At 45.7% G+C, this 13,831-nt stretch overlaps 1 protein-coding gene across 1 annotated transcript in view; it reads right to left on the minus strand.

Moving 5' to 3' along the window:
* Positions 1–13,831, minus strand: part of lrguk (leucine-rich repeats and guanylate kinase domain containing) — a 49,837-nt gene that overhangs the window by 26,244 nt on the left and 9,762 nt on the right. The window contains exons 10-14 of the mRNA XM_082963340.1: positions 13,145–13,251; positions 12,674–12,793; positions 9,630–9,726; positions 4,334–4,447; positions 4,054–4,255 (exon numbers count right to left, since the gene is read on the minus strand). Coding sequence (XP_082819466.1) covers positions 4,054–4,255; positions 4,334–4,447; positions 9,630–9,726; positions 12,674–12,793; positions 13,145–13,251 — 640 coding nt within the window. The remainder of the gene's footprint in view (positions 1–4,053; positions 4,256–4,333; positions 4,448–9,629; positions 9,727–12,673; positions 12,794–13,144; positions 13,252–13,831) is intronic.

The raw sequence follows: 13,831 nt of genomic DNA on the forward strand, positions 1-13,831 counted from the left end.
GAGATAGAAGCAGCGAGAGCAGAACGGCGACATTACGAGGAATAAGCATGGCAACAACGGAAGCCCGAGAGGCAGCTCCAAAACATTTTTTGCACCGTATCTCCAGTGCGCATTCACAGCCCGTTGCGCTCGTTGCCTGCGCCGGGCTAGAGTGGGCATTCAGCCAGGACGGATTGTGCCGGCTCAGCGCTCCTGGTCTCCGGTGCGTCTCCTCGGTCCAGGATATCCTGCGCCGGCTCTACGCACTGTGTCGCCAGTGCGCCTTCACAGCCCAGTTTGTCCTGTGCCACCGCCACGCACTTGCCGGGCTAAAATGAGCATCCAACCAGGACGGGTTGTACCAGCCCTACGCTCCAGACTTCCAGTGCCAGCCTCAGAAATTGCAGCCCAAATAAATGCTTCACAGAGTTCAAGCAACAGACACATCTCAACATCAACTGTTCAGAGGAGACTGCATGAATCAGGCCTTCATTGTCAAATTGCTGCAAAGAAACCACTAATAAAGGACACCAATAAGAAGAAGAGACTTGCTTGGGCCAAGAAACACAAGCAATGGACATTAGACCGGAGGAAATCTGTCCTTTGGTCTTGTTAGGGTTGAACTGGCTATTTGTATGCATAACCTTTATAATATACTGGGGAAGCTATGCTAAGTACATCAACTACGAGTAAATCAACTGTTGAAGACAAGAAGAACTACAACCGGCAACAGGAAGTGCGTCACGACGCTGGGATCAGCCTACACGCCGACGACAGGAGGAGCAAGTTTAAACCACGCTCCTCCTCCCTCGGACAGGCCAGCATTGAGCGGGAAATATCTCTCAGTATAAAAGAGAGAACAATAGGATGTGTCGCTCTCTTCTCTGTTTTGCCCTGCGAGGTAAAACAGCGCGACCGTATATATACGAACCACACATATACCACGCACGTGTTTGCATTAATTAAAGTACAGCTAAATCAGAAGTCACTATGTGCTGACTATTTTGTTCTGTTACCAGAAACGAACTGTCGCAACATTTACAGTCTGATGAGTCCAAATTTGAGGTTTTTGGTTCCAACCACCTTGTCTTTGTGAGACGCAGAGTAGGTGAATGGATGATCTCTGCATGTGTGGTTCCCACCATGAAGGATGGAGGAGGAGATGTGATGGTGTTTTGCTGGTGACACCGTCTGTGATTTATTTAGAATTCAAGCCACACTTAACCAGCATGGCTATCACAGCATTCTCCAGCCATACACCATCCCATCTGGTTTGCGCTTAGTGGGACTATCATTTATTTTTCAACAGGACAATGACCCAAAACACACCTCCAGGCTGGGTAAGGGCTATTTGATCAAGGAGAGTGATGGAGTGCTGCATCAGATGACCTGGCCTCCACAATCACCCAACCTCAACCCAATTGAGATGGTTTGGGATGAGTTGGACCGCAGAGTGAAGGAAAAGCAGCCAACGAGTGCTCAGCACATGTGGGAACTCCTTCAAGACTGTTGGAAAAACATTCCTCATGAAGCTGGTTGAGAGAATACCAAGAGTGTGAAAAGCTGTCATCAAGGCAAAGGGTGTCTACTTTGAAGAATCTAAAACTAATCAAAATATATTTTAGATCGTTACTACATGATACCTGAAGTGTTATTTTATAGTTTTGATGTCTTCACTATTATTCTACAATGTAGAAAATAGTAAAAATAAAGAAATACCCTTGAATGAGTAGCTGTGTCCAAACTTTTGACTGGTACTGTGTGTGTGTTTCTGTGTTATACAGGAACAAAGTGGAAGACAGTTTCCATTTGAAGTACTATTATACACTGCTCAAAAAAATAAAGGGAACACTAAAATAACACATCCTAGATCTGAATGAATGAAATAATCTTATTAAATACTTTTATCTTTACATAGTTGAATGTGCTGACAACAAAATCACACAACAATAATCAATGTAAATCCAATTTATCAACCCATGGAGGTCTGGATTTGGAGTCACACTCAAAATGAAAGTGGAAAACCACACTACAGGCTGATCCAACTTTGATGTAATGTCCCTAAAACAAGTCAAAATGAGGCTCAGTAGTGTATGTGGCCTCCACGTGCCTGTATGACCTCCCTACAACGCCTGGGCATGCTCCTGATGAGGTGGCGGATGGTCTCCTGAGGGATCTCCTCCCAGACCTGGACTAAAGCATCCGCCAACTCCTGGACAGTCTGTGGTGCAACGTGGCGTTGGTGGATGGAGCGAGACATGATGTCCCAGATGTGCTCAATTGGATTCAGGTCTGGGGAACGGGCCGGCCAGTCCATAGCATCAATGCCTTCCTCTTGCAGGAACTGCTGACACACTCCAGCCACATGAGGTCTAGCATTGTCTTGCATTAGGAGGAACCCAGGGCCAACCGCACCAGCATATGGTCTCACAAGGGGTCTGAGGATCTCATCTCGGTACCTAATGGCAGTCAGGCTACCTCTGGCGAGCACATGGAGGGCTGTGCGGCCCCCCAAAGAAATGCCACCCCACACCATGACTGACCCACCGCCAAACCGGTCATGCTGGAGGATGTTGCAGGCAGCAGAACGTTCTCCACGGCATCTCCAGACTCTGTCACGTCTGTCACGTGTTCAGTGTGAACCTGCTTTCATCTGTGAAGAGCACAGGACGCCAGTGGCGAATTTGCCAATCTTGGTGTTCTCTGGCAAATTCCAAACGTCCTGCACGGTGTTGGGCTGTACGCACAACCCCCACCTGTGGACGTCGGGCCCTCATACCACCCTCATGGAGTCTGTTTCTGACCGTTTGAGCAGACACATGCACATTTGTGGCCTGCTGGAGGTCATTTTGCAGGTCTCTGGCAGTGCTCCTCTTGCTCCTCCTTGCACAAAGGCGGAGGTAGCGGTCCTGCTGCTGGGTTGTTGCCCTCCTACGGCCTCCTCCACGTCTCCTGATGTACTGGCCTGTCTCCTGGTAGCGCCTCCATGCTCTGGACACTACGCTGACAGACACAGCAAACCTTCTTGCCACAGCTCGCATTGATGTGCCATCCTGGATGAGCTGTACTACCTGAGCCACTTGTGTGGGTTGTAGACTCCGTCTCATGCTACCAATAGAGTGAAAGCACCGCCAGCATTCAAAAGTGACCAAAACATCAGCCAGGAAGCATAGGAACTGAGAAGTGGTCTGTGGTCACCCCCTGCAGAACCACTCCTTTATTGGGGGTGTCTTGCTAATTGCCTATAATTTCCACCTGTTGTCTATTCCATTTGCACAACAGCATGTGAAATTGATTGTCAATCAGTGTTGCTTCCTAAGTGGACAGTTTGATTTCACAGAAGTGTGATTGATTTGGAGTTACATTGTGTTGTTTAAGTGTTCCCTTTATTTTTTTGAGCAGTGTATATACCTGCAGTGCCTTCAGAAAGTACTCACACCTCTTGACTTTTTACACATTTCTTGTATTACAGCCTGAATTTCAAATAGATTCTATTCAGATTTTGTGTCACTGTTCTACACACAATACCCCATAATGTATGTAGGCCAGTGACACAAAATCTGAATTGAATCCACTTTAAATTCAGACAGTAACACAACAAAACGTGGAAAAGGTCAAGGGGTGTGTGTACCTGAGTGGCCTAGTTACAGTTTTCACCTCAATCAGCTTGAAAATCTATGGCAAGACTTGAAAATGGCTGTCAAGCAAAGATCAAAAACCAACTTTACAGAGTGTGAAGAATTTTATAATGTAAATATTGTACAATCCAGGTGTGCAAAGACTCACAGCTGTAATCGCTGCCAAAGCTGATTCTAACATGTATTGACTCAGGGGTATGAATACATGTGTAAATTAGATATTTCTATATTTCATAATCACACTTCTAAAAACATGTTTTGACTTTGTCATTAAGGGGTATTGTGTGTAAAAAAAACATATTTAATACATTTTGAATTCAGGCTGTAAAACAACAAAATGTGGAGTAAGTCAAGGGGTATGAATACTTTCTGAAGGCACAGCATACCTATATATCTATATTCTATATACTGGTCTGCATCATCATCAGCTACGTACCACAGGGGATGACGTTGTCGAAGAAGACTGGGCGTTCTCTGTTGATCAGGGCGTATGTATCCACGCGGGCTACAGCCGTATCTATCTGGGTCCGGGTGTACAGGGCTCTGGTCCTCAGCCGCCTGCCGTACTGCTCCTTGTCTGTGGGGATCATCAGGATGTAACGCGGCTCAAAGTGGCTGTTCTTCAGACTGAACACGCCCTGGGAGAACAGTACAGAGAAAATGAGCCTTTCAATGTCATGCTGATGGGCTATGTGAATGTGTGTGTTGATGCCCACCTCCAGCTCCATGTGCACACAGCAGGCCAGACCTTCCCTGGCCACATCTTCTATGGCCTCACGAGACAGACCATACCAGTGGCCCGCATACTGCATCGTCTGGAGGAATTTACCCTGAGAGAGAGAGGACAGAGAATGGAGGAGCAGAGGGAGAAGACAAAGAGAGACAGACAGACGGAGAGACAGACAGACGGAGAGAGGGAGACCGGGGGGAGACAAAAAGAGAGAAAACAAAAGTTAACAGAAAGCTGTAAAATGGGACAGTCAACTATTGTGGGATGCAACATTTACTTAGTTAAGAGTCAAATTCATATTCCAAAATGGAAGTGGTCTTCGATAGACCTAATGGGTCCTTCACAACCCCTGCTATGTCCAGAGAAGAGTAACAACCACAGCTATAATGTCCCCCACCTGTGAGGTGAACTCCTGACCCTGCTACCCTGTAGTTCACACAGCCGCTCCCTTTGACCCCTCGTCTACTACGGACAGCTCTGAGGACTGTAGCCTACTCTCAAGTTAGGCTACACTTTTCCCCAATATTCAGATAGAAATGGAACACATAGAATTGGTAAGGCTCTCATGCCCACATTCTAGATATCACATTTCTAGTTGATGTTCTGATATAAGTTGTGCCCTACTGACTATTGAGAGACTCCCTCAGGAACTCAACACTTGTCGTGCTTAACTTCACCCCCTACTTTTATTAGAGGGTTGGAAACCATCAGGCCCAAATTACAAAGCACCCTTATCGTTCCTCTGTTGACAGGCTAATTGGAACAATAAAACAAGCACAAGGACCTACTGATTGAGGCCCATTTTCAGGATGGAGCTGTGTGTGTGTGTGTGTGTGTGTGTGTGGGGGGGGGGGGGGTTGGGCATACGAGTCGGATGTTCAGTGCATTGTGTGTAGATTGATGAGGATTTATTTTATCCATTTAAGAAGAAGGCTGTAACGTAACAAAATGTGGAAAAGGGAAGGGGTCTGAATTCTTTCCGAATGCACTGTATGTTTCTGTCTCCATCTGAACTGGTCTGACGTGGTCTGAATGATCCAGGGAGTCTGTGATATATGTATGTGGTAAGGGAGGAAGCGTCTCCATCTGAACTGGTCTGATGTGGTCTGAATGATCCAGGGAGTCTGTGATATATGTATGTGGTAAGGGAGGAAGGGTCTCCATCTGAACTGGTCTGATGCGGTCTGAATGATCCAGGGAGTCTGTCTAAAGAAAAGGAAAAGCTGGCCAGGTTTCCACAGCAAGCAGTCTTCATCAGGGTTTCAGTCTGAAGAACTTCCCCTGAGAACCTTCCTCTGTACTTTAGAGTGTGCATGGTTAGGATCCCCACTTCACTTGAGAACCTTCCTCTGTACTTTAGAGTGTGCATGGTTAGGATCCCCACTTCACCTGAGAACCTTCCTCTGTACTTTAGAGTGTGCATGGTTAGGATCCCCACTTCACCTGAGAACCTTCCTCTGTACTTTATAGTGTGCACAGTTAGGATCCCCACTTCAAAGGGTTTCCTCCTAATATCACTGTGAGAGAGATCTCTATTTATTAAGGGCCCAGGGCGCTTACATATTTACCTTTAGAAAGACAAATGAATGGGCCTCAAGTTAAAAAAAAAGGTGGCCGGACAGGCATACTCTATAGTACCTCAGGCCCCCCCGTGTAGGATATCTAGGAGTTCTTCCTTTGGGAATATGTGATAACTCTTGTGCTTTGAAGTGTCAAAAATGTTAGATATAAGGAAATATATTTAAGTAGCCAATAACTGAGTATGACATAATAATTTATTTACTGTCCTTTAGAGTTAAGAGAACTACTTACAAAAATAAAACCAGAAGACTTGTCAAGTCTAGGCTACACACATTTGCACAAATAAATTGCTGGCTGGATGAACAGTGCCTTCAGAAAGTATGCTGACCCTTGACTTTTTCCACATTTTGTCAGGTTACAGCCTTATTCTAAAATTGATTTAAATCAGTCTACACACAATACCCCATAATGACAAAGAGAAAACAGGTTGTTTGAAATTTTTGCAGATGTATGAAAAAAACACAACTGAAATATCACATTTACATACACTACCGTTCAAAGGTTTGAGGTAACACCTAGAAATGTCCTTGTTTTCCATGACAACATACATGAAATGAGTTGCAAAATGAATAGGAAATATAGTCAAGACGTTGACAAGGTTATAAGGAATTTTTATTGAAATAATAATTGTGTCCTTCAAACTTTGCTTTCGTCAAAGAACCCTCCATTTGTAGCAATTACAGCCTTGCAGACCTTTGGCATTCTAGTTGTCAATTTGTTGAGGTAATCTGAAGAGATTTCACCCCAAGCTTCCTGAAGCACCTCCCACAAATTGGATTGGTTTGATGGGCCCTTCTTACGTACCATACGGTCAAGCTGCTCCCACAACAGCTCAATAGGGTTGAGATCCGGTGACTGTGCAGGCCACACCATTATGGCCACACCATTATAGACAGCTGACTGCTTCTTCCCTAAATAGTAATTGCATAGTTTTGAGCTGTGCTTTGGGTCATTGTCCTGTTGTAGGAGGAAATTGGCTCCAATTAAGCGCCATCCACAGGGTATGGCATGGAGTTGCAAAATGGAGTGATAGCCTTACTTCTTCCAAGATCCCTTTTACCCTGTACAAATCTCCCACTTTACCACCACCAAAGCAACCCCAGACCATCACATTGCCTCCACCATGCTTGACAGATGGTGTCAAGCACTCCTCCAGCATCTTTTCATTTTTTCTGCGTCTCACGAATGTTCTTCTTTGTGATCCGAACACTTTTTTCCAATCTTCCTCTGTCCAGTGTCTGTGTTCTTTTGCCCATCTTAATATTTTATTTTTATTGGCCAGTCTGAGATATGGCTTTTTCTTTGCAACTCTGCCTAGAAGGCCAGCATCCCAGAGTTGCCTCTTCACTGTTGACGTTGATACTGGTGTTTTGCAGTTACTATTTAATGAAGCTGCCAGTTGAGGACTTGTGAGGCGTCTGTTTCTCAAACTAGACACTCTAATGTACTTGTCCTCTTGCTCAGTTGTGCACAGGGGCCTCCCACTCTTTCTATTCTGGTTAAAGCCAGTTTGCGCTGTTTTGTGAAGGGAGTAGTACACAGCGTTGTACCAGATCTTCAGTTTCTTAGCAATTTCTCGCATGGAAGAGCCTTCATTTCTCAGAACAAGAATCAACTGACAAGTTTCAGAAGAAAGTCTTGGTTTCTGGCCATCTTGAGCCTTTAATTGAACCCACAAATGCTGATGCTCCAGATACTCAACTAGACTAAAGAAGGCCAGTTTTATTGCTTCTTTAAGCAACACCACCGTTTTCAGCTGTGCTAACATAATTGCAAAAGGAGTTTCTAATGATCAATTAGCATTTTAAAATGATAAACTTGGATTAGCTAACACAACGTGCCATTGGAACACTGGAGTGGTGGTTGCTGAAAATGGGCCTCTGCACGCCTATGTAGATATTCCATAAAAAATCAGCCGTTTCCAGCTACAATACTCATTTACAACATAAAAAATGTCAACACTGTATTTCTGCTAAATTTGATGTTATTTTAATGGACAAAAAATGTGCTTTTCTTTAAAAAACAAGGACATTTCTAAGTGACCCCAAACTTTTGAACAGTAGTGTTAGTATTCAGACCCTTTACTCAGTACTTTGTTGAAGCACCTTTGGCAGTGATTACAGCCTGAGTCTTCTTGGTTATGACGCTACAAGCTTGGCACACCTTCATTTGGGGAGTTTCTCCCATTCTTCTCTGCAGATCCTCTCAAGCTCTGTCAGGTTGGATGTGGAGCATCGCTGCACAGCGATTTTCAAGTCTCTCCAGAGATGTTCGATCGGGTTCAAGTCCGGGCTCTGGCTGGGCCACTCATGGACATTGTCCCGAAGCCACCCCTGTGTTGTCTTGGCTGTGTGCTTAGGGTCGTTGTCCTGTTGGAAGGTGAACGTTCGCCCCAGTCTGAGGTCCTGAGCGCTCTGGAGCAGGTTTTCATCCAGGATATCTCTGTACTTTGCTCTGTTCATCTTTGCCTCAATCCGGACTAGTCTCCCGGTCCCTGCCGCTGAAAAACATCCCCACAGCATGATGCTGCCACCACCATGCTTCTGCGTAGGGATGGTGCCATGTTTCCTCCAAACATGACACTTGGCATTCAGGCCAAAGAGTTCAATCTTGGTTTCATCAAACCAGATAATCTTGTTTCTCATGGTCTGAGAGTCTTTGGGTGCCTTTTGGCAAACTAAATGTGGGCTGTCATGTGCCTTTTACTGAGGAGTGGCTTCTGTCTGGCCACTCTACCATAAAGGCCTGATTGGTGGAGTGCTGAAGAGATGGTTGTCTCCACAGAGGAACTCTACAACTCTGTCAGTGAGACCATCTGGTTCTTGGTCACCTCCCTGACCAAGGCCCTTCTCCCCCGATTGCTCAGTTTGGCTGGCGGCCAGCTCTAGGAAGAGTCTTGGTGGTTCCAAACTTCTTCCATTTAAGAATAATGGAGGCCATTTTGTTCTTGGGGACCTTCAATGCTGCAGAAATGTTTTGGTACCCTTCACCAAATCAGAGCCTCAACAAAATCCTGTCTCGGAGGTCTACGGACAATTACTTCGACATCATGGTTTAGTTTTTTCTCTTATATGCACTGTCAAGTGTGGGACCTTATATAGACAGGTGTGTGCTTTTCCAAATCATGTTCAATTAATTGAATTTACCACAGGTGGACTCCAATCAAGTTGTAGAAACATCTCAAGGATGATCAATGGAAACAGGATGCACCTGAGCTCAATTTCGAGTCTCATAGCAAAGGGTCTGAATATTTATGTAAATCTTACTTTAAAAATGTTTGTTTTTTTGTTGACATTTGCAAAAAATTCTCAAAACCTGTTTTCACTGCGTCATTATGGGGTATTGTGTGTAGATTTCTAAGGATTTGTAAGGTTGTAACGTAGCAAAATGTGGGAAAACTCAAGGGATCTGAATACTTTCTGAAGACACTGTATATTTAAATTCTGAAGTACGATGAATATGTATGTGGTGTCATGGACAGGGCTAACCATGGATTGTTTTACCTTCACGTTTTATCTTTACCAACGGAAAGAATTTAAATTAATCTGAGACTGACACACTATCAGTGTGTTTGAGGGGATCAGTTTGAGCAAGGCGAGGGGCAGAATCGCTAATGTTGATCACACAACGGATGCAAGGTGATTTGTTGATCAGTAATTCTGCGCAATCACACAGCAACGTAGTCAATCTCAAACATGTACCATGTGAATCATGTTCTGAAAGTCTTCCTCCGTGACAAAATGGTAGTCGCTCCCGTCCTCTTCCCCAAAGTAGGGACCCCTGGTGGTATGGCAGGTTCTGCGACAACAAGAGACAAATGGTTCCAATGACAGTACAGCAATACATTCAAGCTAGCAACTCAACTTCATTGGTCATGTTCACAGTTTAGCAGGTGTTATGGCTGCAGCGAATTGCTTATGTTCCTATCAATCAATGCAGTAAATGTCAACAAGTGCACAATAATCCAACATTTAAAATAATCAAAAACTCCTAAGGATCATAATGGTATTTCAACACACCGAGACAGAAAGACGGACAGACTAGACATATAGACGGACACGTGTCACACACTCGCTTAGATGCACACAAGCACACACACACACACACTCCGACTCCCCTACCCAGGTGAGGTGGAGCACTCCATGGCCACATCAACAGGTTCTTGTCATTTTGGAGGGGTAAGTATGTTAACTGTTTTTTACGTTAGCTCTGGAGACGACAGAGGCTGGTGTGGGTGGGATGGGGCGACCTCCCCTGAGTTTGGTGATGTAGATGGAAGTGTGTGTGTGCGTGTGTGTGTGTGTGTGTGTGTGTGTGTGTGTGTGTGTGTGTGTGTGTGTGTAGAGCAGGGTTCTCCAACCATGTTCCTGGAGAGCTACCGTCCTGTAGGTTTTTGCTCCAACCCTCATCTAGCGCACCTGATTCTAATAATTTGCTGGATGATGAGTTGTATCAGGTTAGTTACAAGTTGGAGTGGATTGTGTATTGGTTGGAGTGAAAACCTACAGGAGAGTAGCTCTCCAGGAACAGGGTTGGAGTGAAAACCTACAGGAGAGTAGCTCTCCAGGAGCAGCGTTGGAGTGAAAACCTACAGGAGGGTAGCTCTCCAGGAACAGGGTTAGAGTGAAAACCTACAGGAGGGTAGCTCTCCAGGAACAGCGTTGGAGTGAAAACCTACAGGAGGGTAGCTCTCCAGGAACAGGGTTGGAGGTGAAAACCTAAAGGAGAGTAGCTCTCAAGGAACAGGGTTGGAGTGAAAACCTACCTGAGGGTAGTTCTCCAGGAACAGGGTTGGAGTGAAAACCTACCTGAGGGTAGCTCTCCAGGAACAGGGTTGGAGTGAAAACCTACCTGAGGGTAGCTCTCCAGGAACAGGGTTGGAGTGAAAACCTACCTGAGGGTAGCTCTCCAGGAACAGGGTTGGAGTGAAAACCTACAGGAGAGTAGCTCTCCAGGAACAGCGTTGGAGTGAAAACCTACAGGAGGGTAGCTCTCCAGGAACAGGGTTGGAGTGAAAACCTACCTGAGGGTAGCTCTCCAGGAACAGGGTTGGAGTGAAAACCTACAGGAGGGTAGCTCTCCAGGAACAGCGTTGGAGTGAAAACCTACAGGAGAGTAGCTCTCCAGGAACAGGGTTGGAGTGAAAACCTACCTGAGGGTAGCTCTCCAGGAACAGGGTTGGAGTGAAAACCTACAGGAGGGTAGCTCTCCAGGAACAGGGTTGGAGTGAAAACCTACCTGAGGGTAGCTCTCCAGGAACAGCGTTGGAGTGAAAACCTACAGGAGGGTAGCTCTCCAGGAAGAGGGTTGGAGTGAAAACCTACAGGAGAGTAGCTCTCCAGGAACAGCGTTGGAGTGAAAACCTACAGGAGGGTAGCACTCCAGGAACAGGGTTGGAGTGAAAACCTACCTGAGGGTAGCTCTCCAGGAACAGGGTTGGAGTGAAAACCTACAGGAGGGTAGCTCTCCAGGAACAGGGTTGGAGTGAAAACCTACCTGAGGGTAGCTCTCCAGGAACAGCGTTGGAGTGAAAACCTACAGGAGGGTAGCTCTCCAGGAACAGGGTTGGAGTGAAAACCTACCTGAGGGTAGCTCTCCAGGAACAGCGTTGGAGTGAAAACCTACAGGAGGGTAGCTCTCCAGGAACAGAGTTGGAGTGAAAACCTACAGGAGAGTAGCTCTCAAGGAACAGGGTTGGAGTGAAAACCTACCTGAGGGTAGCTCTCCAGGAACAGGGTTGGAGTGAAAACCTACCTGAGGGTAGCTCTCCAGGAACAGGGTTGGAGTGAAAACCTACCTGAGGGTAGCTCTCCAGGAACATGGTTGGAGTGAAAACCTACCTGAGGGTAGCTCTCCAGGAACAGGGTTGGAGTGAAAACCTACCTGAGGGTAGCTCTCCAGGAACAGGGTTGGAGTGAAAACCTACAGGAGAGTAGCTCTCCAGGAACAGCGTTGGAGTGAAAACCTACAGGAGGGTAGCTCTCCAGGAACAGGGTTAGAGAACCCTGGTGTAGAGGTTTCTATTAAAACCAGCCGTAAGGTGAGAGCCATAGACAAGCTATGTCCAGCAGATGTTCTTTTGATTCCAGCGCTCCAGTGTACGTGCTCTCTATACCACTACTTACTGCTTCTATATTTCTTCTATTGCCCGTGGTGGGGAGCCTTGATATTTATCACTCGCCATTGCTCATGTTTTGTTTTGTTTTTTTAGTCATTTAGCAGACGCTCTTATCCAGAGCGACTTACAGTAGTGAATGCATACATTTCATACGTTTTTTATTTATGTTTTATATATATATATATTTTGCATACTGGCCCCCCGTGGGAATCGAACCCACAACCCTGGCGTTGCAAACACCATGCTCTACCAACTGAGCTACAGGGAAGGCCGTGTTGGAAGTATTGAACATCTGGTTTAACAGTGTGGAAGTATCATGTATCTATGGATGGGGAACCAGAGGGGATCCTAGTGAAATATATTTAGTACCATCCTAAACAATAACCCTAACCCTAGCCTTCACCTCTGTGACCAGGCCTTCCCATATTTAAGGTAACTGCATACTTTGATAAAGTCTATTCCAATGAGCACAAAATCCTAGAAGCAAGCTGGCCAAAAGTAGTGCACTATATACAGAATAGTGTGCATTTATGGATGCATACAAGCACTTAGAGTTTGGCCACAGCTTGCCAAAAGTAGTGCACTACTATGTAGGAAATGGGGTACCATTTGGCCCTTGGGACTCACCCATAGGCGAAGAAGTCATTGAACTCTCGGCAGAGCTTGTGGGCCAGCTCTCTCTTCCCACAAGCCTGGGGCCCAGTCAACACCAGCATGGGGTAGGGAGAGTCCAGACTGGGCAGGGTGCTGGGACACACGCACACAGCAACACATGGACGATACAGTACAGCATTCAGAGAGAGGGAGAGCACAAGGATAAAGAGTCTAGGAAGTACTTTACCATTGTTCAGGACAACAAGCCAATCAGAAAAATCAGATTTTTCCAGGCCAGAGGATTGGTCAGTTTCTATGATGTATGAATAGAGCATAAATGTCAGAAAAGCTAGGTTTCTTCATTTTTAAAGATTGCGAGCACAAGTTAAATTAGTATGTAAACTTCATTTAGAATATTCACCGTATCGACTTCTGATTGGCTGAAAGTCATGTTATGAGGAGGGTAGTCCAGTCAGGGTAGTTGGCGGGTCCTGCTGTTTTTACCTATCGTAGATGACCTGGGGCTGCATCAGCTGGTATACCATGTGACTCATGTGCTCCCTGGCTGCCACCACCTCCAGAGGAGGGTCGTACTTGTTCACAGCAGACACCTGGGGAACACAGAGGAGATGTTCATATGTAACAATGTTCACAGCAGACACCTGGAAAACACAGAGGAGATGTTCATATGTAACAATGTTCACAGCAGACACCTGGGGAACACAGAGGAGATGTTCATATGTAACAATGTTCACAGCAGACACCTGGAGAACACAGAGGAGATGTTCATATGTAACAATGTTCACAGCAGACACCTGGGGAACACAGAGGAGACGTTCATATGTAACAATGTTCACAGCAGACACCTGGGGAACACAGAGGAGATGTTCATATGTAACAATGTTCACAGCAGACACCTGGGGAACACAGAGGAGATGTTCATATGTAACAATGTTCACAGCAGACACCTGGGGAACACAGAGGAGATGCTCATATGTAACAATGTTCACAGCAGACACCTGGGGAACACAGAGGAGATGTTCATATGTAACAATGTTCACAGCAGACACCTGGGGAACACAGAGGAGATGTTCATATGTAACAATGTTCACAGCAGACACCTGGGGAACACAGAGGAGATGTTCATATGTAACAATGTTCACAGCAGACACCTGGGGAACACAGAGGAGA

The sequence above is a fragment of the Salmo salar genome, chromosome 17, assembly GCF_965601325.2.
Source record: "Salmo salar chromosome 17, fSalSal1, whole genome shotgun sequence".
In the NCBI taxonomy this organism is placed as follows: domain Eukaryota; kingdom Metazoa; phylum Chordata; class Actinopteri; order Salmoniformes; family Salmonidae; genus Salmo; species Salmo salar.